General features: G+C 40.4%; 4 protein-coding genes and 1 non-coding gene across 7 annotated transcripts; 2 read left to right on the forward strand and 3 right to left on the reverse strand.

The window, feature by feature from the left end:
- Window positions 1–207: 207 nt before the first annotated feature.
- Window positions 208–7,861, reverse strand: gimap4 (GTPase IMAP family member 4). Of its 2 annotated transcripts, XM_004546847.3 has the most exons (3): window positions 7,726–7,861; window positions 4,740–5,507; window positions 208–3,472 (listed from the first exon to the last, which is right to left on the reverse strand). In XM_004546847.3, the coding sequence occupies exons 1-3, from the start codon at window positions 7,754–7,756 to the stop codon at window positions 3,468–3,470; spliced, it is 804 nt and encodes a 267-aa protein (XP_004546904.1). In that variant the 5' UTR covers window positions 7,757–7,861; the 3' UTR covers window positions 208–3,467. The 2 variants fall into 2 exon arrangements, with proteins under 2 accessions (XP_004546904.1, XP_004546903.1); XM_004546846.3 differs by lacking the exon at window positions 208–3,472 and having other exon boundaries at window positions 4,732–5,507.
- Window positions 7,862–8,057: 196 nt separating this feature from the next.
- On the reverse strand, window positions 8,058–11,279 carry chmp4c (charged multivesicular body protein 4C). Its single transcript, XM_004546848.5, has 5 exons — window positions 10,877–11,279; window positions 9,881–10,058; window positions 9,406–9,514; window positions 9,172–9,298; window positions 8,058–8,754 (listed from the first exon to the last, which is right to left on the reverse strand). Exons 1-5 carry the CDS (start codon window positions 11,064–11,066, stop codon window positions 8,693–8,695), a joined length of 666 nt encoding a protein of 221 aa, XP_004546905.1. The 5' UTR covers window positions 11,067–11,279; the 3' UTR covers window positions 8,058–8,692.
- A 306-nt stretch (window positions 11,280–11,585) lies between these two features.
- zfand1 (zinc finger, AN1-type domain 1) lies at window positions 11,586–15,874 on the forward strand. The gene is made up of 8 exons (XM_004546849.4): window positions 11,586–11,694; window positions 12,116–12,158; window positions 13,534–13,573; window positions 13,692–13,819; window positions 13,967–14,058; window positions 14,208–14,326; window positions 14,463–14,618; window positions 15,633–15,874. Exons 1-8 carry the CDS (start codon window positions 11,640–11,642, stop codon window positions 15,807–15,809), a joined length of 810 nt encoding a protein of 269 aa, XP_004546906.1. The 5' UTR covers window positions 11,586–11,639; the 3' UTR covers window positions 15,810–15,874.
- A 107-nt stretch (window positions 15,875–15,981) lies between these two features.
- Window positions 15,982–16,054, reverse strand: trnar-ccg (transfer RNA arginine (anticodon CCG)). The gene has a single exon. It is a non-coding gene; the product is annotated as a tRNA-Arg (tRNA).
- A 1,073-nt stretch (window positions 16,055–17,127) lies between these two features.
- On the forward strand, window positions 17,128–24,426 carry maf1b (MAF1 homolog, negative regulator of RNA polymerase III b). 2 transcript variants are annotated; one of them, XM_004546852.5, is made up of 8 exons: window positions 17,128–17,687; window positions 17,988–18,076; window positions 20,643–20,774; window positions 20,906–21,068; window positions 21,156–21,277; window positions 21,362–21,481; window positions 23,188–23,280; window positions 23,391–24,426. In XM_004546852.5, exons 2-8 carry the CDS (start codon window positions 17,994–17,996, stop codon window positions 23,413–23,415), a joined length of 738 nt encoding a protein of 245 aa, XP_004546909.1. In that variant the 5' UTR covers window positions 17,128–17,687; window positions 17,988–17,993; the 3' UTR covers window positions 23,416–24,426. The 2 variants fall into 2 exon arrangements, with proteins under 2 accessions (XP_004546909.1, XP_004546910.1); XM_004546853.6 differs by lacking the exon at window positions 17,128–17,687 and adding an exon at window positions 17,871–17,895.
- The last annotated feature ends 28 nt before the right edge of the window (window positions 24,427–24,454 follow it).

The following is a 24,454-nucleotide window of genomic DNA, read 5'->3' on the forward strand; positions in this document are numbered from 1 at the left end:
CTTATTGAGTCCAAGGCTAGCTTAAATAAAGATTCATTTTTTGTTGATTTTTTCCCCCCATCTCCTTGCATGGCGAGTCTGCATTTGGGTCCACACCTAACAATCTATGAAACTTTGGCCATAATACCTAATTTAACAAATCACTGAAGACTTGTTATAAAAATGAATTAATTTGTCACACATTCAAGAAACAGGCTACAGACAGCGTAGATTGCAATATATACATTTATTTGACAGAAAAAACAGACATTGTAGCTCTCATTGAAGTAATGCCAGTTTAATTACAGCTGATTCCATATAGTGTAACGGGAGTGCAAAGTATAGAGAGAGGTGACTCTTCATCCATGAATTACTTAGCAGTAACTGGATTCACATGCTTAAGTGAGAAATGCATCTGAGATCAAACAGGATCAAAGCATCCAGAAGAACTGCTACAAGGTGGATTTCATGCCTCGGGAGATTCTTACAGCATCCTGTGTATGCATACATACATACATACATACATACATACATACATACATGTATTTGTGCTAAGTCAGGTTTTTTTAAAACATTTTTAAATCATATACTCATTGGTGTTTACATTTTTTTTCTTTACATATGAGACAGTAAATCAAGAGTGACACATCTGTAGCAGTAACTGTATCTGACTGTGCTAGCATGACCTGTCAGTAATCTCTACTCCTCAGGTGCTTGTTTACGATTGGTTGCCAGCAGATCTGTTGTACATCTCAGATTTCAGCATTAAACTTCAACCAACACGTCAGTATTGTCCCAAACTGGATTAAACAGGTATAGTGTATATCTGAGAGTGTGTGGTTATTTTTATTGTACTCATTCATTACTATAAATAAATACAAAGGACTTGAAGTATATACGTGGTTTTCTATCTCGCTCACGCTCCTCATTTATAGCCAGAAGTAACGACTGACCCGTGACATTTAAAGAAAATTAAAGATTGAAGGCCAACTTTGAAACTAACACTTTCTCTGGTAATACCTAACAGCATGAAGGTTAATCCAACGCAAATCTATCAACATCCTAAAAAAAAAAAAAGAGAGAGAGAGAGAGAGAGAGAGAGAGAGAGCGAGAGAGAGAGAAAACAATATTTAAGGCCTAAACCCAGGGAGGACTCAGGTAAAGTTTGTGGACTATAAAAGGAGTTATACATCTACTCAAAGAAGATTTAAATGCCTGTATGGAACAGCTGACTCTATCATTTTAAGATCACCTTGAAAAGGTACTAAATGAGTCTCAAAAGACCAAAGTGGCCTGCCTACAGTACTACAATCTATGAATCAATGTAGTACTACCTAGAAAACAAAGAGGTGGGAATCTTACATCATGCTTGTACACCCTGCTGGAACCAGGCTGTGTTTTTCTGCAAACAAAAAGATAACTGTGCCCGGAGGCATTTTCCTGTAAACAAACAAAAGTTATGTCTACAGTCTGAACTTCCAAATCACTGTTTATATCCTTATGGCACAAAATAAAACATCTGAGGAAACAAGTCAGCATTTTCTTTCAGTAAGCAGCATGGTGTAGTTGTTAGCACCATTTGGCTGGGACTGTTCTTTGCATGAGTTTGCATGTGCTCCCTGTGTCTGCATGAGTTTCATCCCAAAGTCAAATGTACTGAGAGGAAATGATTTTTGATCCCCTGATGAATCTGAAAGCCTGTTGGTAACACATTACACCATAATGGATTGACATTTTGCAGCACCTGCAGGGTACAGGCCCATCTAGAACTTGCCAGTTAACAATTAAATGATTCAGAGAAGGCTTGGAAGAAGGTGCTGTGGTCAGATGAAACCAAAATGGAGCTCTTTGGCATCAACTCGACCCGCCGTGTTTGGAGGAAGAGAAATGCCAAATATGGCCCAAAGAACATGATTCCCACAGTAAAGCACAGAGGGGGAAACATTATGCTTTGGGGCTGTTCTTCTGCTATGCATACAGGATGATTTCACTGCATTGATGGGCCGATGGAGCCAAGTACGATAAAATATTGGACGAAAACCTCCTTCCCTCAGCCAGAACACTGAAGATGGGTCTTGGATGACAATGACCCAAAACCAAGGCAACAAAGAAGTAGCTAAAGAAGAAGCACTTTAAGGCCCATGGAGTGGCTTAGCCAGTCTGCAGACCTCAAACCACTCAGCAAACTTACAAATTCGCAGTGGATCAAATAATTATTACCAAACTGTACGTAGCCGCAGGGATAAGCCCAGCCTCCCCCGAAACCCTGAACTGGAAGAGCAGTTAGGAAAATGTAAGGAAGATGTTTTGAGGACGGCAACTAACTGTGAGCGGTTGCAGACCTGGTCCCTGTCTTTGAAACCATCATCTCAAAGGCAACAAAATCACAACTTCATTGCAACGCTCAGAATAATTATGGTCATGCTGCAGTCTCAAACCACTGTCATTCCTAGAGTAAAGCATTAGGCTTGATTTAGACATCTGTGGAAATCTATGTCTTAACTTCTGGCGAAACCGGAAACTCCTCAAGACTATCTCAAGTTGTTCAACCCGAGTTTTGGTAGCCGGTTTGACCTACTTATTCTGTACTCTCAGATTATTGGAAACATAATCTTAAATCTATAAGAAACAAAGGAAACACCTTGAAATTGAATCTTTTCCCCAAACCCAAAGACACTGACTTTGCTATGAGACAATTAACCATAAATTCATATTTTGCTGGAAAATGATTTAAACCAAAACCTGTATATTGAGTAATAGTTGTTCTTTCCTTTAAATTATCCTTCTGCAACAAGATAATCATCTAAGGCAACACATCAAAACAACCACAAAAAAACAAAACAAAAGAAAAAAAACAGTAACTGCTCAAGTGCTTTAAATATGTACGTGTGTGTGTGTGTGTGTGTGTGTGTGTGTGTGTGTGTGTGTGTGTGTGTGTGTGTGTGTGTGTGTAATAATGCAACATTAGAAACACATTTACAGTTTGGTCACAACAAATGGGAATTATTTGCAAAGCAATTCCCCTCACCAGTAATCAACAGGATATTACAGGGACAATTTAGTAGTGCAGTTCTGCCATTGGTATCCGGTAAGGAGTGTACACACTACATTTGGCAATATCTATGTAACAACTTGTGTTTCTGTTCGAGATTTCATCACACCACCCCCCACAAGACCGTATTGCAAACCTAGTAAGATTAACCAGAATTAATTCTGGGTAAAAGCGGGACAGCAAGTCTCTGGACAACATGAACTAAAGGGCTTAAAGGCCTCCTCTATCACACTGAGCTCCTTAAAAATGTCCACGACTGATTAAAAAAAATAAAATAAATATATCACATTGATTTTTACATTCAGTAACATTTCAGTTGTTTTGCTATTTTTTGTCATTTTTTTCCTCTCAACACACAGCGGCTTTTCCATCAGATCAGTAAGGAAGAGGCTTCGTTAGTCGTGGGTTAGAGGCTCCGTCAGCCATGAATGTCTCGTTAATCTAGAACCAAACACACAGTCTGTTAATAATTTATAACAAGACTCCAGTTTACAAGCTTAATTTTCATGCACAGTCACGACATCACTGTTACGACAAGGATGTTAAAAACAAAAGGATATTTCTAGGTTTGCTCTTCTTCAGTTATAGGAAACCTAGAGGAAGGATTATAATTTAATCTGAAATCTAAACCACACATACCACAAAGCAGCGATAAGATGAAACAGGCTAACAAGACTACTTTAAGGTACCTGTGTGGAGTAATGTGTTCCTTAAAGCAGTGATCATCTATAACAAATAAATAAAACTAAGCTCTTCATAGTGATGAGCCCACAGATAATTATTACCCGACTCTACCTTACATTCAGCTCCATGTTTGGTTTTACAGCCTGCATCTCTGTTGTTTAGGTTTAATCTTGTAGCTCAAAGCTTGTCAAAAGAAGATTTTTTTTTTTTTTTTTTTACATACATGTACATTTACAAGTACTTTTTTTTGTCAAATAGCCAGGAATAATGAGAAAATGGACTGATTTCTGTTACCTCTCCCTTAATTACATGGACCAACCGTACTTACACGAGTGGTCTCATAGCCCATACTGATCCCTGTGATAACAGGCAGCCATTTTTAGTTTCAATACTGGAGTTAGCACTATAACACAAGTTGGACTCTTTCAACTTCTGAAGGAAAGGTATAACACTTTAGCTGCCAGAGACAGTCTCTAATACAGGGGCGGGCAATATGAAAAACTGGGCTTGGTGTAGAGGACCACTCCAATAAAAGCTAATTACATGCCCTAACTAACTGCCTGCTTACCTTTTGTAGCTGGGAAACAAAAAATTGTTACAATTATTAACTCTTCAGTTTCAGTACAAAATCAGCCACTGCCATCCAGCAGTTGTTGTCATCTTCTTTGCAGAAAAGACTGTTGGCAGTAAACATCACTGAGACCTATGATTAGCAGATAAAGTGGCTGTTTTTTTAGAGCCTTTTGCTCAAAGGGCCACTTGCTGTGACCAAAAACAATGCTGATGACAACAAATGCTTACTACTAAAAAAAATTCAACCATTAAAAACTTTAATGCTCCGTGGAGTTGAAGGAAACTGTATAGTCAGGTGATAGTTTTGTGTGGGTTCATTCCTTTTTTACATACAAGCGCTTAAATATGATTAAATGATTAAAAATATTTATAGAAGCTCATCTCAGATGAACTTCATGTGATATTTAATACATAGAAATGTCCTCCATTGTGACATGAGCCCATCACTCACTTGAAAGCACCTCCACCTCTCTGGCTTTTGACAAACCCACTCCAGAGTTTTGTTTGGGCTGGGCTCCCAGCTCCTCTGCCTCTTTGGACGAATTCCGGTTCTCATCTACAGGTTTCTTCTCCTTCGCCTCCTCTGGATTGTAGTGCCCACCCTCTTTTGCCACCATCTTCTCCACCTTCTCTATTAAGTGTCCCACTTGGGGATTCTCCCCAAATATGCAGTTGTTAATAAGAAAGTACCTCCGCTTACATTTCTCCAGCAACCACTGCAGATCTTTACCCTCCCTACGAATGTACCTCTCGATGGAGATTTTCTTCAACACATCCGCCCAGGTGAACACCACAATTGTATGCCTCCACACATCCTCCCCAAAGAGGCTCACGTGTTCCTCAATGCGAGCACGGTCCACCTCGGTGAACATGCCAACGGGGATGACGAGCAAGAAGGCGTGTGGACCTGGAGGGCAAAGAGAGGCTCCCCTGACTAACTCCTGTTTATAGGAAGGCGGAGTATCCTGAGAAGAGAACCATCCTGGCGTGTCCACCACTGTCACCTGTCGTCCCTGCACCTCTGTCTGCCTCGTAACACAGAACTCAGCAGCTCGCTCTAAATGAAACTCCTCTCTGCCTAAGATGGTGTTGCCTGTCAAGCTCTTCCCCGGCCACCTCCATCCCAACACCACCAGACGAACTTCATCCAGGCGGTTGGCCTCCTTGGCTTCAGCTCCTGCCTTTCTGGCCACCTCGTCTGGTCCAGAGGTTTGTCCAGCTACGGTCCGTAAAAATCATAAAAAAGACAGTGTCAGTACAAATAACTGTATTATCGTCATTATACTCATGATTATTAGTATTATTGCATGCTTAAATTTTTTTGCATTTATTTTAAATTTAAAAAAAAAATATTCAAATGAATTTTATTTTATTTATTATGCAAAAATTTGCTTATTAGCTCTGAATCCTGTTAAGCCACCACTGGCTTAACAGGATTCACTACATTTAAACAAATAAAAATACCTAACTTTGGGTTTCATTCAAAGCATGTTCAACTTATAATGCAAATATCTAATTAGCCAATCGTTTGGCAGCAATTTAATCCATTTAGACACAGTCGAGATGACCTGCTGAAGTTCAAACAGAGCGTGAGAATGAGGATGAAAGGTGATTCAAGTGACTTTAAAAGTTGTTGTCAGTGCCAGATGGGCTGGTCTGACTATTTCAGAAACTGCTGATCTACTGGGATTTTCCACACACAAGCCCATCTCTAGGGTTTTCAGAGAATGGTCCGAAAAAGAGAAAATATCCAGTAAGCAGCAGTTCTCAATTCGAGCACCTTTGGGATCTGCAGTTGGCAGCTCCAGCTAGTGCTTGATGCGATCATGTCAATATGGACCAAACTCTGTGTATAAAATTGTGAAAAAAAATGTCAACATGAAATGTATTATAATTGCTATACACCTTAATGATTATATCTTTTGACTCTGGTATATATCATTAATGTATTTTGGGATATAATTTGTACGAACAAAAAGCTTAAAGGTTGTGTGGATGTCACAATGACTAACTGAACTTATGTTTGTTGGTTTTAAGACTTGATTAATGGTATACACCCAGTATGCTATGATTGGCTCTTACATAGCATCTCAGTACTCTTTATGCACCATGCCTCATTCACACTCCTCCATACAAGCACTTTTTTTTCTAACATTCACACACTATGCAAGAAACATGTCCTGGATGGACTGGCACGCATCTTCAATGATGTATCCTGGGGTCATCGGGTGTTTCGGGTCTCGCAACATCATACACCCTCACCCAGGCGACCCAGCCGAGGGTGATCAGGCCCCGACTTGCGTACCAGTAGCTAGCCACGGATCAGCCCTCTTAATCCACAGCCACTTTGTGGCTTTCTCTGCCGCTTCGCTCACAGTCTTCTTGGCTGCCCCAACCACAACACACACAGATACTCCCACAGATGCATCAGAAAGCAACATGAGGATCAGGATACAGACTTGGGCATGCAGACTGAAGCAGCCAGGTATCAAAACATCGGCCTTCCACTGATGGATGAACTGCTCTACCTCCTGAAACCCGTGGTAAACGTGTGAATACGTCTACCCAATTGCGCTCAGTCGGACCGAAATACGTTAGCGGTACATGAGTCAGTGTGCCGGATTAACATTTAATTGTTTCGGTGTACCTTTGATGCTTTAAAAGCATTCGTTTTTTCTTTTTTCAGTTTTTAAAAGTTTATTAAGTATTTTTCAAATAGCAAACACTACTTGTTAAAACTAACGAGGGGGTATCTGTTAGAGGGAAAATGCAAGAGGTTTTAAAGAAGTCGGTTGCCTTCATAACATGTCGTGAAGGCGACTGAGTCACAGTCACGTAGACCTCCCAAATTATGCAGCAATGCCTGCTGGGGCCGGTTGCGTTGAGCAAAATCGACCAACTTAACGAAGATTTTGTTCCAAATAAAATAAACCTATACATTTACTATATATGGTTACTTTATTTCCTTCCCGGTCCACATTTTTAAGTTACTTCATCTTTTTTGACTTGTACTTTAGTTATCTAAAATGTGTTTTCCCACGCATTCTTAGCTGAGTCACCTAAATTAACCTTAAGCTCTACTTTATACACTTTTGATGTACTAAAACCTTTGCTGGTGTGCTGAATACATTTACTGTGAAAAGGAAATGTTTCAAATATTAAACTAAGGCGGAAACTGAGTTTCCAGTTATCGATAACATCTAGTTTAAGATTTATGACTGACAGCCTTTGTGGTTTAAAAGTATTTCTTATAAACCTTAAATACGTTTCAGTTGTGTTTTGCCGATATAGTGAAACGTGTCAAAATCCGGTTCGGACGTTTAGCTTCGAAACTGCTAAGTTGATGCTAATTTTGACAGTCCCGGAAACGCCCCGTCTTTATTTGATAACTTACACAAACTAAAGTTGTTTGAGTTGCGATAAAATCAAAATCTTACCTGAGGTCTGAACTGGTTTATTCGCTTCCATGTTCCGTTAAATTCCGAACTATAGTCTTAGTTTGTCTTTGGGCGGCTAGTTCGCCGGAATACTTGATGACAGAAGTTACCGGATAATCTGAATGCAAATACACTACTTCCGGTCCCTGATTTCAAAATAAAGGCACATCGTTTAAAAACCGGATGCATAAAACGTACACAAATATCCTCAATTTTAAAGGTTTTTAGTTATTATTTAAGACTCGAAAATAATATAACCACAAGAATACATAGCTACATATCAAATTTTAATAATTATTATTTTTAGAAAAAGAGGACATAAACACTTTGAGATATGTATAAGACTTTTATTGCGGAACAGGGATAAAGCAATAGCCTGTATTTACAACATTAATGCAGAAGTTATTTACAGCTGAATAAAGTACACTTTTTCCCTTAGTTATAAAAGCATTAGTCAAGCCCTAGCTACAATTTCATTGACCCTTTAAAAATTTTCTGTCATAGATTAGTATGGTTTCTATGAACGTTTGTTTCTGACAAAGAAGGCAAACAATTTCCATCCATAAGTCAAAGTTTGTTATTTTTCAAGTTAAAATTATTTTCTCAGACATTTAAGATACACAACCCCAAATTTTGAGATATTAACACTAAATTGTATATGGCAAATCTTTTTTATTGTAGTGGCAGAAATGACATTCCATAACTTTCCATTAAAAGAAAAAAAACAAACAAAAAACAACAACAAAAAACCCCCTCACACATGGGAACAAAAACCTATTCCTTCACTTCTTGATAAATATTACTAGTCATGTAGCTGAAAGTTTACTCAAAAACAACATATTGCTCTTCATTATTGAAATGGCTTTCAATAATAATAATAATAATAATAATAATAAAAAGACTGTGAGAAAGATCCTTTTATAGTTCTGTGTATGCTTTCTTCAGGAAACAGGCTGCCTTAGTGTACTTAAGTTCCCCACGATGCCAGCATGCGCATGTCATCTTCCTCCTCAACCTTTCTCCTGGTTGCTGTAAAAAAAGGAGGAAACAATTAATAATCAATGCTGTGGACTAAACATGGGAAATTTACCAGCAACCAATTTTTTTATTTTACTGATGGCAAAAAGAATCTTCTCCTTTAATGTATTTATAATAAGCCTTAAAATCTGTTGTGTGCATATACTGCAGCACCTTTTCACAATGGAGAAAAAACAATCAGTTTCCATTATTACATTTTCGCGATTATAATTGGATTTTATAATATTCAAATAAATACACTAAAGATCAAATTAACAGAAATATGCTTAAAATTAATAATTTAATAGATACATTTTTAAAAATATTGTGGGTTGTTGTTTTTTTTAATTTGGGACAGTATTACAGTTTGCAGGCAAGCGTGTGAAAGTGGCCATCACATGTAAGATCTGTCAGTTGTTAGAAACTTACTTGCGCGCTCATTGGATCTTGATGAAGGCAGTTTGGAGCTGGGAACGCTGGGCAGTCCGCCCATACTCATCATACTTTCTTCAAGGTCCTCCTGCTCTAGCTCCTCCAGCTCAGCCAACAGTTCATCCTAACAAAAAAAGAAAGGTGAGCACGTGCCACACAGCAAAATACCAAGCATATTTTAATATCTGTGCAAAAAAAAAAAGTCTTTATAAACACTGAGACAGTCTCCACCTCATCAAATGTTTCCCCAGAAGGTCTGGAGATAGCATCACTGATTTCCTGGGCCACGTCCTGCTGCTCGGTGATATCTGCCATCAGATCATCGATCTTCCCCAAATCCCTGAGAATGAGAGTAAGAGTGAAAGAAGGTGAAAGGGTTTTCACTCACTCAAAACACCGCACTTGCTTTCTTAATTAAATTCTGTTTGAGATTCTCTGTGTTCAATTATCACACACAACATTCAGTAGTGTTGAAACTGCACCAAAGAAGTATTAGGATTTATTCATCATTTTGACTAATTATACATTTTTGATTGTATGTTGCAGCTTTCCTTCTGAAATATGGCTCATAAATGAATTTACGTCACATGTTTCCTTGTTCAAAAGGAAACAATCTCTGCACATAAACACAACCAAGCCAGGACTACCGGTGGAAAGTAAGACCAAAGCTCAGGGGGGTTTCTGCCTTGTGTGAGCAGCTTCTTACGTGTTCTCATGGATCTTCTTCATGGCCTTGGCAGCATAGCCCATGTTCTTCAGGACCTCCGTGTTGGTGTGAGAGTTCTCCAGAGCTTCCCTCTGAAACTCGATGGTGGAGAGCGTGCCATCAATCTGGGTGAGCTGCTGCTCCAAACGCTTTTTCCTCTTCAAGGCCTGCAGGGCAGCTGACACAGAGAGGACATAGAAGTCACTTGTGCAGTTAAATTTCCAAAAGTGTCATGTGTCCTCAAAAAAACAAAAACAAACAAACAAAAGACAGGGTTCCTCCCTTTCACAGGGTGACGTTTATTCTTAGTCAACAACCAATGCAGCTGAGACAACAGTCCATGCCACCCAGGGCTGTGGGTGCAGCTCTGAGGGAAGGGACCTTTCAGGTTTAATAAAAACCTTTTGTTGTTTTACTTGTTAGAAACCTGTTGTATTTTCAGGCATTGTCAATGACACACTGAAGACAATCACTGCGAGGGAAGTATTCACAGTTGTGTCACTGTACATTTAAGAGTTGTTTAACACTTTCCTGCACATTTATCTAAATAACAAAAGAGTCATCCACCTTAAATTTTTGATATATGAACTAGGATTTATGAAAGCTGGTACATTTGTAGTCGCAAGAGTCCAAAAATGTACATTTTAAAGGTTTTATGGGATTTTCACTGTAAAAAAATAAAACAAAAAAAGACTTGTTAGAAATAAGAGTCAGGTTTTATAAACTCTGTTTATATAGACATTGTGTCTTCGGTTTAACCCATGAGCTGTTGCTACCACACATCAAGTTATTAAGCAAGAACAACAGAAATGTAAAATGAGATATAAAAGGCCCATAAACCACCTCCTTTTCTTTGATATTTGCCCGGACAAAAGATTAAAATATGGAAGTGTACAAGATAAGACTTCCTGGAGGCGTAGTGTGTCCTGGCCTGGCCTCGGTGGAGGAACAGGTGCACACATTTTTTCAGACCATCATAAAAACAAATATAAATACCCCTCTTGTTCTTCGTGCCGTGCTTCTTGGCTATCGCAATTTCTTGCTCTATCTTCTTTTCCAGGTAGTCCTGCTTCTTTGTCAGCATTTCTTCTGTTTCCCGGAGTTTGTGGATGGCCTCCTGGGCCGAAGGGTTTCCCTTCGACTTGTGTTTCGAGCCCCCCTTGAACAAATTGGAGATTTTGCTCATTTTGGCTGTTTGGGGGCGGTAAACTTTGTTGGTAACTAAAAAGCAAAACAGTCTGAACGATCGTCCAAGCTTCTTTTCTCCAAAGGCGGGTGTGTTGCGGGCAGATATTCCAGCTCGACGGCTTTGTGTTCTTTCAAACAAGCCGTGAACACAACTCTCGCCACACCTTTCGCAGATACCTGCGTGACGTCTGGATACCTGACGCCTTACCTCCCGTTTCCACCAGGGCTTAAATTTTGCGTCTTTTCCGTGTTTTCTCTCCAAACGGGATAATACAACAGTGCATCATATCTTGTTTTAACGTTTTAATTTAGTTGTACAAACAGATATGTTGATTAAGCTGATAAAACCAGAAAAAAACTGAATTTTATTTACTGTGAAAAAAATGTGGATAAATGAAATTGTTAATTTATTTTACTTTACATGCGAGTCATGTGTATCCTGTTACACACATATAATAAAAAAATATAAAGATTTAAAAAGTTTTATATGGTATAGACTCAGTCACGTGACGACACATTTGGGGTCAAAGTTCGTGTCGATGATCTCAGCTGACGCTGTTTCGGTTAGCTAATGGCTGAATTAGACATCGGGAAGCATTGCCAGGTTGATTCCTGCAATCTGAAAGGTCCGTTGTATTTTTGTGTGAAGCACAGTAAATAAAGATGTTGGGGTGCGACTTTATTCTGCTGTTTTAATTATTATGAAAACGCTAATCGTCTTTTTTTTTTTTAGCATGCTTAGCCTGTGCGCTAACGCTTGTTAGCGTTGGTTCCCTCGGATAAAACTCAATTTATTATCAAGCATTCTTCTCTAAAACTACAAACTCCCACAAGGAAATTCAGCTCGGTATTTAAATGAGTTACGACAGTTGTACTCTTAATGTTATGTAAATATAAGTAACGTGAATGAAGCTGATTGAAAGTGTCAGACTAGTTTAATGAGCTACTTTGGGGCAAATTGTTAGATCTCATCGTTTGAACTGGACAAGTGTACTTATGGTCCTTGTTCACAACATATTTAACACGTTCTCCTTGTTCTTCTCTCAGACTTTCTGCCATTTGTTTGTGATTCCTGCGGTGGTGTTTTCTGGTAAGACTTCAAGTCAGGTTTTTTGTTTTTTTCTTATGTGCATCTGTTAGCGTGTTGTTACGAATACTGTAATATATATTTATTATTATTTATTTATATATATATATATATATATATATATATATATATATATATATATATATATATAATATTTGAATAGTGTTGTTTTAATGTCGTTAACTGACCCCACACTAAGTGTTAAATCCCTTTTTGTGTTCTAGTCGCTGTTGCTTCTTTTGTATTGAAGTGGACCAAACTGAAATAGTCTTCTGTCTATAAAGATACATAAATAAGAAATACCTATAAAAACACCCCAGAGGCCTCTGAGTGAGGTCAGAATACCCAGGGTATCTTAGCATTATCTGGATTCACTCACCTTAACATTGATAGTCAGGTAAAGAGGTCACACAAAGCTGGTTATCATTTGCTCTGGTAACCCAGGGTTTCCTCTGAAACGTAACTGGTCAGATGATCTTTACAATGCAAATATGCTCAGTAGAACAGGTGATTTTATAAAGGAAGTTGACTCTATATACATGGGAAAATATAAAAACATCTACACACCTACAGTCGGTGTGAGAGGAGAATTACTGTTGAGTACAGTATTTAAAATGTGCACTTTGGTCAGTAAGACGGGAGAAGAGCTACAATTTTAATACAGTTTTGTCTATTTAAATCCAGGAAAGTAAACTTGGTTAAAATGCTGTGTGACCAGACTCATTATAACAACTCTTCCATTAAGACACAGGAGAATCAGGTGGATTATAATTGGGTATTTCATTAAGTTAATGCTTAAAGGACAATTTTAGTTTTTATTCTCTTAGCTGCAGCCTTGGTAGTGTTTGATGGGCTGAGTAAAGACTAAATATAAAATTAGAATTCAAAGGTCAGCTTAGTCTAGTTGCAAACTCAATAAAAGGTCCAGGAGTACAAAAAGGTGTCCTGTTTTAAGATCATATATTAATTTTTATAGACCAATAAAATTGTTGTAAAATTGTTTGCAGCCAAAAGGAGAAAAAAAAAAACAAGGAATAAAGTTGGTACTAAGAATACAAGGAAACAAAAAGGTATTAGACGCTATTGAAAAACTTTAGACCCTCCTACTGTCTGCGCACTCATGTCAGAGGGATTTTTCCAAGATTGGTGACGCTATTTTTCAGGGAAAGTTCATACCTGTTGTTCTCTTATCTGGAATATAACCTGCTGCAGAGCAGATTAGGTTCTTAACATAGGTTACCATGACAATAAACTCTGGTAAAAACATAACCAGCTTCGTAGTACGGAAAACTCTTATATCTGAAGTTATCTGGTTAAGATAATTCAGGTGAGAATTGTTCATTTTCACCTCAGATAAACACATTTTTGTCCCTTTCAGTCTCGAGCACAGAAGCAAAGATGGACACTCATGTTCAAAGGTATCCTGAGCTGTTAAATAAATTAGCTTAATGTCTTTCTCTAATATTATCAGGACAACAAATACATTTCTCTTTATGGCTGAAGCCTTTCTTCACTCTATCTTTCTTTTCTTTTTAGGAGTCAGTAAAAAGGGAATCCGGGACAGCGGGTGGAACTACAAGTTATCCATGCTCATTTGAAGACTGCAAGGGAAAAGAATTGTTACCAGTTATATGTCCGCAGTGTGAAAAACATTTCTGTTTGGCGTAGGTTACCAACTTTAATGAACTTTTTAATAAGGCGGTGGCTCTTGAGCGTTTTTTGATCCTGTTCATGGCAGAAAAAGTTTAAACCTCCGATCGCATAATTTTTATTAATTCAGAACTAATAAACTGACTGTTTTGTCTTTATAGCCACCGACATCAAGATAATCACAAGTGTGAGAAGCTGGAAGTCCAAAAGCCTCGAATGCAAGCCACCAAAGAGCTGGTGCAGAAGATTGTAGGTTAGTTAATGTAGTCCGGAGTTTCTTCTGTCATTCCTCTTTTGTCCACATGGGATCAGTATTAAACAACTGCCTTCACTCTTGTGTGCCTGTTCCCTTTGACCTGTTAACCTGGATTTTGTTTTCCTTTGTGCCTGGCGGCCGCTCAGAGTCAAAAGATGGATCCAAAAGTAAAGGGCGCAGAGGAGCAAAGAACAGTGCAACCGCAGCAAAGGTGGCCCTGATGAAGCTGAAGTTGCATGCTGCAGGGGACAAGGGGCTGCCGCAGGTAAAATCCCAACTGTCGATACTTTTATTTTGACACTTTACTGTCTGCTCAGTTTCTTGTGTATACATTACTGCATGTTAAACATCTCTTGTCATCCACCTGCCATTATTCAATTTCTTTTATTTTTACTTTCTAGACAGAGAGAACCTACTTTCAGGTGTATCTTCCTAAAGAATTTAAAGACTCCAGCAAGCCCATGTTCTTCTGTTCCAAATGGAGCGTGGGGAAAGTGGTGGATTATGCAGCCTCTTTGGCTGGCCTCAAGAACAACAATAACGTGCTGACAGCTAAGGTAAGAGAACAGAGGGGTGTACTACAAATAGCAATATCGATGGGTTAGTGAAGTATGTTGAGCTTAAAGTCGGCGTTGTCTGTGCCACAACATCCCAAAAGGTTGATTCTGTTCATCTGGACGTAGCATTTCAGTGGGAGAAACATTTCGACACTCATCCAAGTGACTCATTCAGTCTCAGCTGACTGCAGGCTTCCCCAAACTTATAAACAGTGCCTTTGCACAATGACTGAAACTAGCACCACTGAATGAACAATGGTGGCTGTCTTTTTACCACCGTAGGTTACTGTAGCAACAAATGCTTTGGTATTTGTTGCGTTAATACTGTAAGGTGTCTATAGGCAAGTGCTGTTTGTGTATACACACATTAGAGCATAACTTTTTACTATTCTCTAAGTGAGAAGGAATACATTATGAAACCCGTTCGACCATACCTTAGTAACACTACTTAAGCAAGCCCTGCAGTAAAGCTACAGTAGCCCAAAATGTGCTGCGTGGTGACAGGCAATTTATTTTTCATACCATCCCAGGAAGTTAGCTGATGATACAGCAAATAAATGTTTGTCCTGGAATTGTGTGTAATAGAAGCCACATTAGAAAATTGATTGGTCTGTTTGTAAGCCATTTATCACTCAAAATATTAAATCACTGAAATTAATGTCACTTTGATAAATAGATTTCACAGTCCCCTTCATTAGACTGTTGGGAATAGACAGCAACATAAGAGCACGCTGAGTGGGGAAAATAAATATATTACCTAAATATTAACGATTTTCTGCAGCATTCCCGTCTTGCCTTATTTGCTAAACCTATCACTGTTTGTTTTTTCTCTTACACACGCTTTTGCTTTCAGAGCTGCTTTAATTCTTCATGGTATAGATTCAACAGGTCTGCGTGCCTAAACGCATTGAGTTGTTGGACATTGTACCCACCACAGTTACAGTTTTATATCTAGACAAAGCTGTGTAGCATCGTGCACATCTCTTAACAGTATCCTCTTCTCTTTAATTGCAGAAGCTGCGGTTATGTCATCCTCAGACAGGCGAGGCTTTTCAGATGGATGACACCCTGCTCTCTCTGTTGGCTCACCCAGAAACTCCTCTGTATAACGGGGGAAATGTCATTCTGGAGTATCTGGACAATGAGTGCACAGGCCTGAATGATATTTCTGACTATATCACACAGAACTGACCAGACACTGTGAATAATTTCTGTGTGCAGTTTGTATTTATGCAAATAAATTGCTATTTTATAAATGTTGCTTTGGGTTTTACTTTCAAGCTGAAAAGAGAGCATTATGGAGTTGTGCAGTTAATCAAGTACACCATCTCTATAATGATGCTGTGGTAAATAGAAGTAAAGACGACCCAGGTGGGACTTGAACCCACAATCCCCAGCTCCGGAGGCTGATGCCTTATCCATTAGGCCACTGGGCCCTTTTGTTTGACAGCTTCATCACTTTTAAAACAATGCTGTATTTTTAAGGCACTTAAACTTACTGTATGCAACTTCAACTGTTTTTGTGGGAATGGAAACACATTAAATGATGTAAGAAGTAGCAGCACCATAGATTTAGCTGGTCATTAACTTAAACTTATCCAGAACTGTTGTAGACTTCACAACCACAGTTATCACACTTTAATTGCAGCTACCTTACAAGTGACCCAGGTGGGACTTGAACCCTCAAGCCCCAGCTCTGGAGGTTGATGCCTTGTCCATTAGGCCACTGGACCAGTTTGTCAGCCACTTTCATCACTTTTAAAACAGTGCTATGAAATCTATGATATATATTTTGTTTTAAAAATCCCATTAAATATAGATACGGCAAATTAAACAACATGTAATAGACAGCATAAAATACATAAAACCAAGTCTAAAAGGCTTTAAAAGAGGTGGTTACTGCCTTATCACCAAAGCCAGTTTTTTCTAGAGCTAAGGGACCTTGATGACAACACCCTCAAATGTCAAATCATCTTTTTTTGCTTTGTAGCACGGAGGGTGGAGTAGGGGGGGGGATCTTAAATGTAATTATAAACAGGTAGCACGTGTACATGAGATAGCAGGATTGAGATGATGTTCACTGCTTAGTGCTAAACGAAAGTACTCATCCTTTTTTTAATAGCTGATGAAACCACAAATATACTATAGAAACTCTGGAGTATGCAGAATGAAAGTAGTACAAAATAAAAGTGACTTTTTCTGTGTGATGTTCAGAGTAACATATGGATGAATAATTATTTATATTTGATATATGTATAATACTTGAGTATTTTAAGGTGTTAATTGACTGCTTCGATTAACGGAAGAGAAGAAAGGTCTATAAAAAAAAAACACAAAACAAAACAAGTTTAGTTTCTAAATACACAGTAACCTGGGGAGCCCACCCCCCGATTTAGCACTGGCCAATCTTATTAGTCATATTTATATTGATGGATTATTTCAGCCAATGACAAGGGACCACAAAACAAGCGTGGGCGGGTTCCTTTAGCAAGGCGTATAAAAAAAAGGGGGCTGGGTTTTACCAGTACAGTAGAGTCCGTTGTTTTGATGACAATAGATGTCTTTGCGATAGTCGACGATTTGTAGCAACCGTAACCAGATTATATATATTTTCACGACGTTAGGTAGCTCGTTGCTGCTTTTCTGATCGAGTCGCTCTGAAAAAGGCGGCTTGATCTCGCTAATAACGGTCGCTTTGTAAATTAGGTCGGAAGGGATGCCGCTGCAGACAGACTCCGACGGACGCCAAGAGTCTTTGGATGTAATCTCATCGCACTTAATCGGCAAGAGCAGCTTTTCTATAAACTTAAAAAGCCTCAGAATAACTCATTCTCGACCGAGTGTTTGTGTAAGATGCTTAAGCTCGAGTGCGAACTAAAGGCTGTTCTGTGAAGTCAGGAGCGCAATTGTCAGTAAGCTAACTTAGCTACCGTTAGCTGGTCACCCACAGAGCGCGGTTCGGTTATCTTCAGCACCCTGCTGGTCACAGAGGGGCAAGTATCTACCGAGACAGCTCACTGCTCGATTTTGGACCGTCTGTTTTCGGCCAGTGTCGAAAAATACTGCCTGGTAAGTGATTTATATGGGAACCAGGAAGACGGCTTGTCAACTAAATGTAGAGCAGAGTGGGGGAGGGGCAGCTGCTTCTGTTTTGATCTGCAAGTTGTCCTCTAGGGGCGCTGCAGCCCCCTCTCTGCTAAATAACACCATTGTTTATCTGCTTGTCGCTGATGTGTAACTCGCTGTGTAATGACTTTATAAGGCGGGCACTGTGCAGGCATGTTAACTCCAAGTTATCGTTTCCTTAAGAGACCTGTTGTGAATGCAAGCTAAACAGCATGTGTATGTTTATCTTTATGGGTCTTGCAGACTACAATGAAGCTGTTGGAAAACTCCAGCTTTGAAGCTCTCAGCTCCCGGCTGTGTGTTGAAACAGGGGAGTCCCGCATACTTGGCAGGTAAGACTTTCATTTCTACTTTTTTTTTTTCCTCCCCCATTTAGAATGATCAGTGAAATGAGTAGATGCGACCAAATAATGTAGGAATTCAGAGGATATTAAAAAATGCATAAACTATAAAGTCCTCAGTATTAAAAATGCACCAGGTGGTGTAAGTGGTGTAAGTAAACATGATTTGGGTTAGGTGTGCTGGTGACTCACGGGTTAAAAAAATGGCACAGGGTCTGTTTGTGGACATGTAGGCAACATTTCAGACAGGTGACTGGTCCCTTGAGAACGTTTTGGGTATTAACTGAATTTTTTTTTTTTTTTTTAGGGCTTTCTGCTGCACTTGAATGCCACACAAACTTCAGTTGCAGTGCTTGTAGTTTCTGCATATTTAAGACGTGCTACCATAGCTCACCTGATTGTGATGCATGCAGAGTTTATTTCACAAGATGAGTAACAAATTCTTCTGTGCAGGTTTTACGAGGTTGCACTTCTAAAGTTGAACCAATAAACTTTGCAGGCTTGCAGTGTAAGCAAAAGTTTTCCTCATACAGGAGAGATCTACCACTGATGTCATGAAAATGAGTGGTAGATGGTGCGAGAGGTGCGGCTGGCTCACAGTTCATGTACACTCCTCATAAGCGGGGTAGTAGAGCAAACAGCCACCTGGGTGTTATGCAACATCATGATAACTCTTTACCTCAGACGGCCTAAACTCAGAGCCTGCAGTGAAGGTTAATTTATAACTGACAGCTTGGGAAACTGTAAGATATATCGGCGTGTTGTCGATTATGCAAAGCCTCCAGCGGGGCCCGAGGATACGGTGACAGTGTGGTTACATAAAGAGCAGTGGGCTGTGTGTGGAGTTATGCAGCTCGGTCTGCTGGTCTGTCTTTCTGGGGTGTGTGGGCGGTGGTTGTGACCTCGTGACGCAGATCACGGTGTCCTCTCACAGCGCGCTGTGGTTATTTCTGAGACTGTTGTGAAGTGTTTTTTAGCAGATGTATACATGCACACATACACTACATAGTATCAGGACTGTGCTGGTGAAGCAGCTGCAAAGGCTGCTTAGTGGATTTGGAGACAGCTCATCATAGCAGACTTTAGCTGAGAATTAACTGAACAGGCTTCCAGCACGGATTATGGTATTTTCATGCAGGCAAGAAAAATAAAATAAAACCATAGTCAATTTATTCAGAGGGTGCATAAATTACCTGAAAGAAGGCAGCTGGTGTTCTGTGTGAAGATTGTGTTTCCTACTGAAAACAGGAAAGTAAGGCAGTAAATAAGTAGGCCTGAATTGGTAATACAGTAATAATGAAATGCATATATGTCTTTACTCTTTTCTACTCTGAGCACTCAAAGTGCTCTATACAAGATGTGAAATTCACCTATTTACACACACATTAATAGAAAACACTAAATTCAAGCGCTTTCTATCTGAGGTTAGATAACATTCACACAAAGATCAACGCATCAGGATGATCTCTTTAACTGTTATACCTCTGGTCTCTACTGGCGTAATAATGGGTTTGTGTTTTTCATGAGTTTTTACTTGAATTCAGGTGAGATTCAGCTACGTTTTCAAAGTGTGCTTATTTGCTTTGAGTTGGTTTTTATTTCAGTGAACTGAAATGTTTCTTTATGCCTAGTTTTAAGTTTAGTTGTGAGTGTGTGAGTGAGACCAGGGCAGTTATTTCCACCATGAGGTCCCTATAATTAGCCTTGTCAGCCTTGGCGAGGGTCTTAGCACTCAAGTGTATCCTCCAAGTGACACAACCTTTGCTCTTGTATAACCTCTTGGTGAGAGGGTGCAAAATAAACAACTGCACAGCAGTCTGCTGCTCTGCTCTCATATATCTCAGCAGCATGTGACCTAGAAACATGAAAGAGCACGCGGGAAACATTAGCCACGACTTGTCAGGCACTCCTGCAGATATGGCTCCGGTGAAAGGAACAGGCTGTCTTGTTGAACGTGTAATAGCTTGTAGATATTTAGAGTTAAGTTATGTGTTGATAGTTATTAATTCCCAACTATCCTAAAACAAACGTACCTACATTGCAGTTTAATGAAACGACAACAACAAAAAATGGAGTCCTTCCCATTTCAGAAAAGGTGTTTGTGTATTTGGCATTAAAGGCGGTGATCATGGAGAACACATTTGATAGAAATCAGAGTTTTCAGGTTGTTTTGGCTTTTTGATGAACAGATCCAGAACATATTACACACAGATGAATGAAACAGATCAATAAAGCTTTCTGTCATTACACTACTGATTTTGATTTGGCTCTGGTTAAACCCTTTTTGGTTGGGTGCCAGTAATTTCTCTATGTAAAGAAAGTCTTTATCAAAGGTTTCTTGGAACAACATTTGTTTGTGTTCATTAATTTAATTTCAGGGGGGGCGGGTTAAAATGAATTTCATCAAAATGTCCTGGAGTGGCCCATCTGTTATGCAATCATGTGTTTAATCCTGCTGGGATATTAAAATAGTTTCCAGTGATTCGGCCGCACCCTCCCATCGTCATGTTTACATCGTCCAGCTCTTAAATGTTTTTCGCCTCTTTCTGCCCCGCAGGATCGAGAGCTACTCCTGCAAGATGGCAGGAGACGATAAACACATGTTCAAGCAGTTCTGCCAGGAGGGGGAGCCGCATGTCCTGGAGGCCCTCTCCCCTCCTCAGTCCACCAGCGCCACCAGCCCTTCACAGTGAGTACTGCAGGCCAGGTTCAGCATGTTTGGAAGATGAAGAAATTGAATACTTTCTTTGTTTTTTTGTTTTTTTTTGTTGTTTTTTTTAAAAACAAAGAACAAAAACCATGATGTTCATTTCTGTGCAGGCTGGGGAAAAGCAGCGAGGACGGAGAAAACCCTCTGAGCGACAAGTGTTGCAGGAAGACTCTTTTCTATCTCATCACCACGCTCAACGAGTCCTTCAGGCCAGACTATGACTTCAGCGCCGCGCGAGCTCACGAGTTCAGCCGAGAGCCCAGCCTCAACTGGGTCAGGATGCCGTTCCGAAGCGAAACTTGTTCTCTGCAATGAGAAAAAACAATTTGCTTCAAAGATTGCTTTTCTTTTTCTGTCCAGGTGGCTAACGCAGTGAACAGCAGTCTGTTCTCAGCAGTGGGAGAAGAGTTTAACTCTTTGGGACCCGAGCTGTGGAACGCTATCGACCAGGAGATCAACCTGCAGGGCTGTGACATTTACAGGTAGGTGCTGAGATCAGTTAACGCTGCAGAGCGAACCATGTGGTGTGGAATAAATCTGTTTTAAGCTTGAATATCTTTTTTTAGCTACAACCCAGATCTGGACTCGGACCCTTTTGGTGAAGAGGGGAGTCTCTGGTCCTTCAACTACTTCTTCTACAACAAGAAACTGAAGAGGATTGTATTCTTCACATGTCGCTCCGTCAGGTCAGCAGCTATAAGCCTACTGCTCACCTCTACAGACTCTTAACAACTCGCACATCGTGTTTCCCACAGATTTGTGTGTGTGCAGCCAAATCAATTATGAAATGACAACATTAGTAAGTTTCAAAACTCCTCCGTCCTTTGGACATTCTCAAGCTACACAGTCTCGTGCTGCAGCTGCCGACAGGTGGCCTTCTTGAGCTTAGTGTAGCACCAATGAACCAGGTTTCCACCTGCTTCACGTTCTGGTTGGAGCACACGCATATCAGATCTACAGAGCAACAGGATGGCTGTTTCCACTCTGCAGCACAAAACTGTAGAGTCGCAGTACATCTGACTGTTGGTCTCATCAATCAAGCAGAAAAGAGGAAATAAAAGTAAAATGCAAAAATGGTTTGCCAAGCCTTCGTACAGCCAGACCAAGCCAAATTCATTATTAGGCAACAGTCAAATCCCTCCACTTGTTCCAGTTTTTTTTTTTTTTTTTTTTTCTTTTTTTTTTTTTTTTTTCTTTGCCTGTCCCATTTGGTTCTTTAGCCGTCAGAATTGTTGTCTGAAGACCAACAAGGATACCCAATGGATTTATTTTGCCAAATGGATCATCGTGGCATTGCCGTATTGGTCCATTTGATCGGCCTTTGTTTTTATTATTTATTTTATTTTCAGTTGTTACAGATGGGACAGACATGAGTGAGGGATAGGAAAGGGAGAAAAGAGGAAAGAAAAGGAAAAACAGAAGGGGAGAGGGACAGTGAGAAGGGGGGGGGGGGGAATCTCCTGGATCACCTGTTGAGAGAAAAAGAATAGAAAACAAGCAAAAAACCAAAGCAACATACTAAACACAACACCATTGCATTAATCTAGCTAAGTGTAGACAGCAGTAAATACTAAATATTCAATGTTGTTGTGCAGCACGCAGGACAGACAGCGCACAATGTGCTTTGAAGTAGCAGCCAAGAAAGGTGTAATTTAAGTCTACGAACAGTGAACACCCGTGTGCACACCTGTGTGGATCAGCGCGCTTGTATTCAAATGGTTTCCACATGTAATGGTCTGCAAGAGGATGTAGAGAGCCATAGCCCCGTCCCCCAGGGCATGAAGCAGGCATGGAGGAGATCCATGCCCCAGAGTGCGAGAGCTCAAGGAGGACCACCAGAGGGGCATCCGTGCCACCCTCATGGGAAGGGCTGAGGATCCCCAGACGAGGCGTCACCCAGTAGCCACCGAGCAGAAGCTAGAGGGGGCTGCACCGGCGTGCCCGCCGGCTCTGCCGGCAGCCAGCTGTGCCAGAGTGAACTGAGGTGCAGGCCCGGAGGCCCGAGGGCCCCCCGCACCCCGGAGGAGGCCTGACCGAGCAACAGGCGCCAGGCCCCGCCAGGTAGCCACCGGGAGTGAGCTGGTACATACCTGAGCGCCCAGCCCCGGACACCAAGAACCACCAATGCACCGACCCCTGAGGGCATCAGTCACCGGCAGGGAGTGTGGTGAGGGGAGATAGGCCTGCGAGTTCCCAGAGAGGTGGAGTGTAAGACCCGACCTGACATATAGACACAGACAAACAGGCACACACAAACATGCATTCCCACCCTCATGCACACATATACAAACACTCAGCACTCACCCAACGTAACTTGTTCCAGTTAAAGTATCCCAGGTTGAATGCACACATAGTGACACAAGGGGGTCTGATCGTGATAATCTTTCTGCAGCGTCCTGAGCGGTTATGGCCGCGGCACCCTCGACAATGAGCTGGACATGGAGCTGGACGATGAAGAGGAAATGGATGGCTTCACTGAGGACAGGTGAGACTGCTTATTGAACGCCGGGTTTCCTTTACTGTAATATGTGCTGTGCAGTACTTGTTTTTTCTATAAATAAATGTGTCACTTAAATTATTTTTCTCTTCTCCCAGCTGCCCCAGAGCTCTGTGTGTGTAACCGCCTCAGCCAAAGAGTGTCCAGGCTTCTCCAGTGTCCATCCCCCCGCCTCTTCCTCGCCATTTATTTGCTGCCTTGTCCAAAGCCATTTTCCACCTTCAGACTAATGCATGTTTGATGCCTTCTCTTGCCGGTGGTAAACTTTGTGTTGTGGCAGGGTTTTATTTGTATTGTTTTTAGTTAAATAGTCCTGTGTCAGCATAAAACTCTTTCATTTCATTTTCCAGTATTTTGTTTTTTGTTTTCCGGGATCCTGAGCTCTGAGCCCATACAGCCACATATGGACTTCTCCACTCCTGCCACATTTCCAAAGAGACCACTTCACGGACACTTAAGAAAGAGGAGGTCTTGTTGTGGACAAGTGGCTCAAAAAGACTAAAAGCAAGTTTCTTGCAGATGATGTCACAGAGAGGAGTCCAGAAACACCAGCATAATTGAAAACTGACGAGGACAAAAACAGAGCTGGGTCCGTTTAAGACAGGACACACACACACACAAAAATCCAGCCGAGGCTGCCTGACTGACTGATAAGCTGAGAGCTCTGTTTCCTCATCTGTTGTTGCTTTTTACGTGTGACAGTGACGTTACTGTGAGAACTCTTGAAATCTAAAAATGTTGCATTTATTACTGACTGTATTCTTTAAATCTCCACGGCCAAGGAGAATTATACTCCTGGCGTCTGAGTTGCAGCTTAGAAAACATATCAGCTTTTATCAGATAGTTTCACTGTTGTCTAATTTTTTTTTTTTTTAATTGTCTCCAATTAATCCCTGTTCATTCCTGAATGTGTTGACAGTGTTTTTCTTTGCTCATTACCCCAGTGCAAAGACTTCATTGAAAAGTGAATGTATAGTAGAAAAAACATGCCGCAGAAAATTGTTTTTAGATGAGCTCTTCGTGTTCCTGAAAAGTACTTAGGAGTTGTGAGTCTTTTATTGACTGCCCTGTGCTTTGTTTGATCAGCAAATATATTAAAGATGTGAATAAATTGGTGTTTGTCTTTGAAACGCAGCAACCTAATGAAAGTTATTTTGACTCT

The sequence above is a fragment of the Maylandia zebra genome, linkage group LG9 (genome assembly GCF_041146795.1).
Source record: "Maylandia zebra isolate NMK-2024a linkage group LG9, Mzebra_GT3a, whole genome shotgun sequence".
Taxonomy (NCBI): Eukaryota; Metazoa; Chordata; class Actinopteri; order Cichliformes; family Cichlidae; genus Maylandia; species Maylandia zebra.

Coding starts and splice junctions, on each gene's coding strand:
- maf1b (XM_004546852.5), top strand. CDS start 17,994: ATGAAGCTGTTGGAAAACTCCAGCTTTGAAGCTCTCAGCTCCCGGCTG. Junction 18,077..20,642: donor GAGTCCCGCATACTTGGCAG/GTAAGACTTTCA, acceptor TCTGCCCCGCAG/GATCGAGAGCTACTCCTGCA. Junction 20,775..20,905: donor AGCGCCACCAGCCCTTCACA/GTGAGTACTGCA, acceptor ATTTCTGTGCAG/GCTGGGGAAAAGCAGCGAGG.
- zfand1 (XM_004546849.4), top strand. CDS start 11,640: ATGGCTGAATTAGACATCGGGAAGCATTGCCAGGTTGATTCCTGCAAT. Junction 13,820..13,966: donor GAAAAACATTTCTGTTTGGC/GTAGGTTACCAA, acceptor TTGTCTTTATAG/CCACCGACATCAAGATAATC. Junction 14,327..14,462: donor GGGACAAGGGGCTGCCGCAG/GTAAAATCCCAA, acceptor TTTACTTTCTAG/ACAGAGAGAACCTACTTTCA.
- gimap4 (XM_004546846.3), bottom strand. CDS start 7,756: ATGGAAGCGAATAAACCAGTTCAGACCTCAG. Junction 5,508..7,725: donor TAAACCAGTTCAGACCTCAG/GTAAGATTTTGA, acceptor TACGGACCGTAG/CTGGACAAACCTCTGGACCA.
- chmp4c (XM_004546848.5), bottom strand. CDS start 11,066: ATGAGCAAAATCTCCAATTTGTTCAAGGGGGGCTCGAAACACAAGTCG. Junction 10,059..10,876: donor CGGCACGAAGAACAAGAGGG/GTATTTATATTT, acceptor TCTCTGTGTCAG/CTGCCCTGCAGGCCTTGAAG. Junction 9,515..9,880: donor AAGAAGATCCATGAGAACAC/GTAAGAAGCTGC, acceptor TCTCATTCTCAG/GGATTTGGGGAAGATCGATG.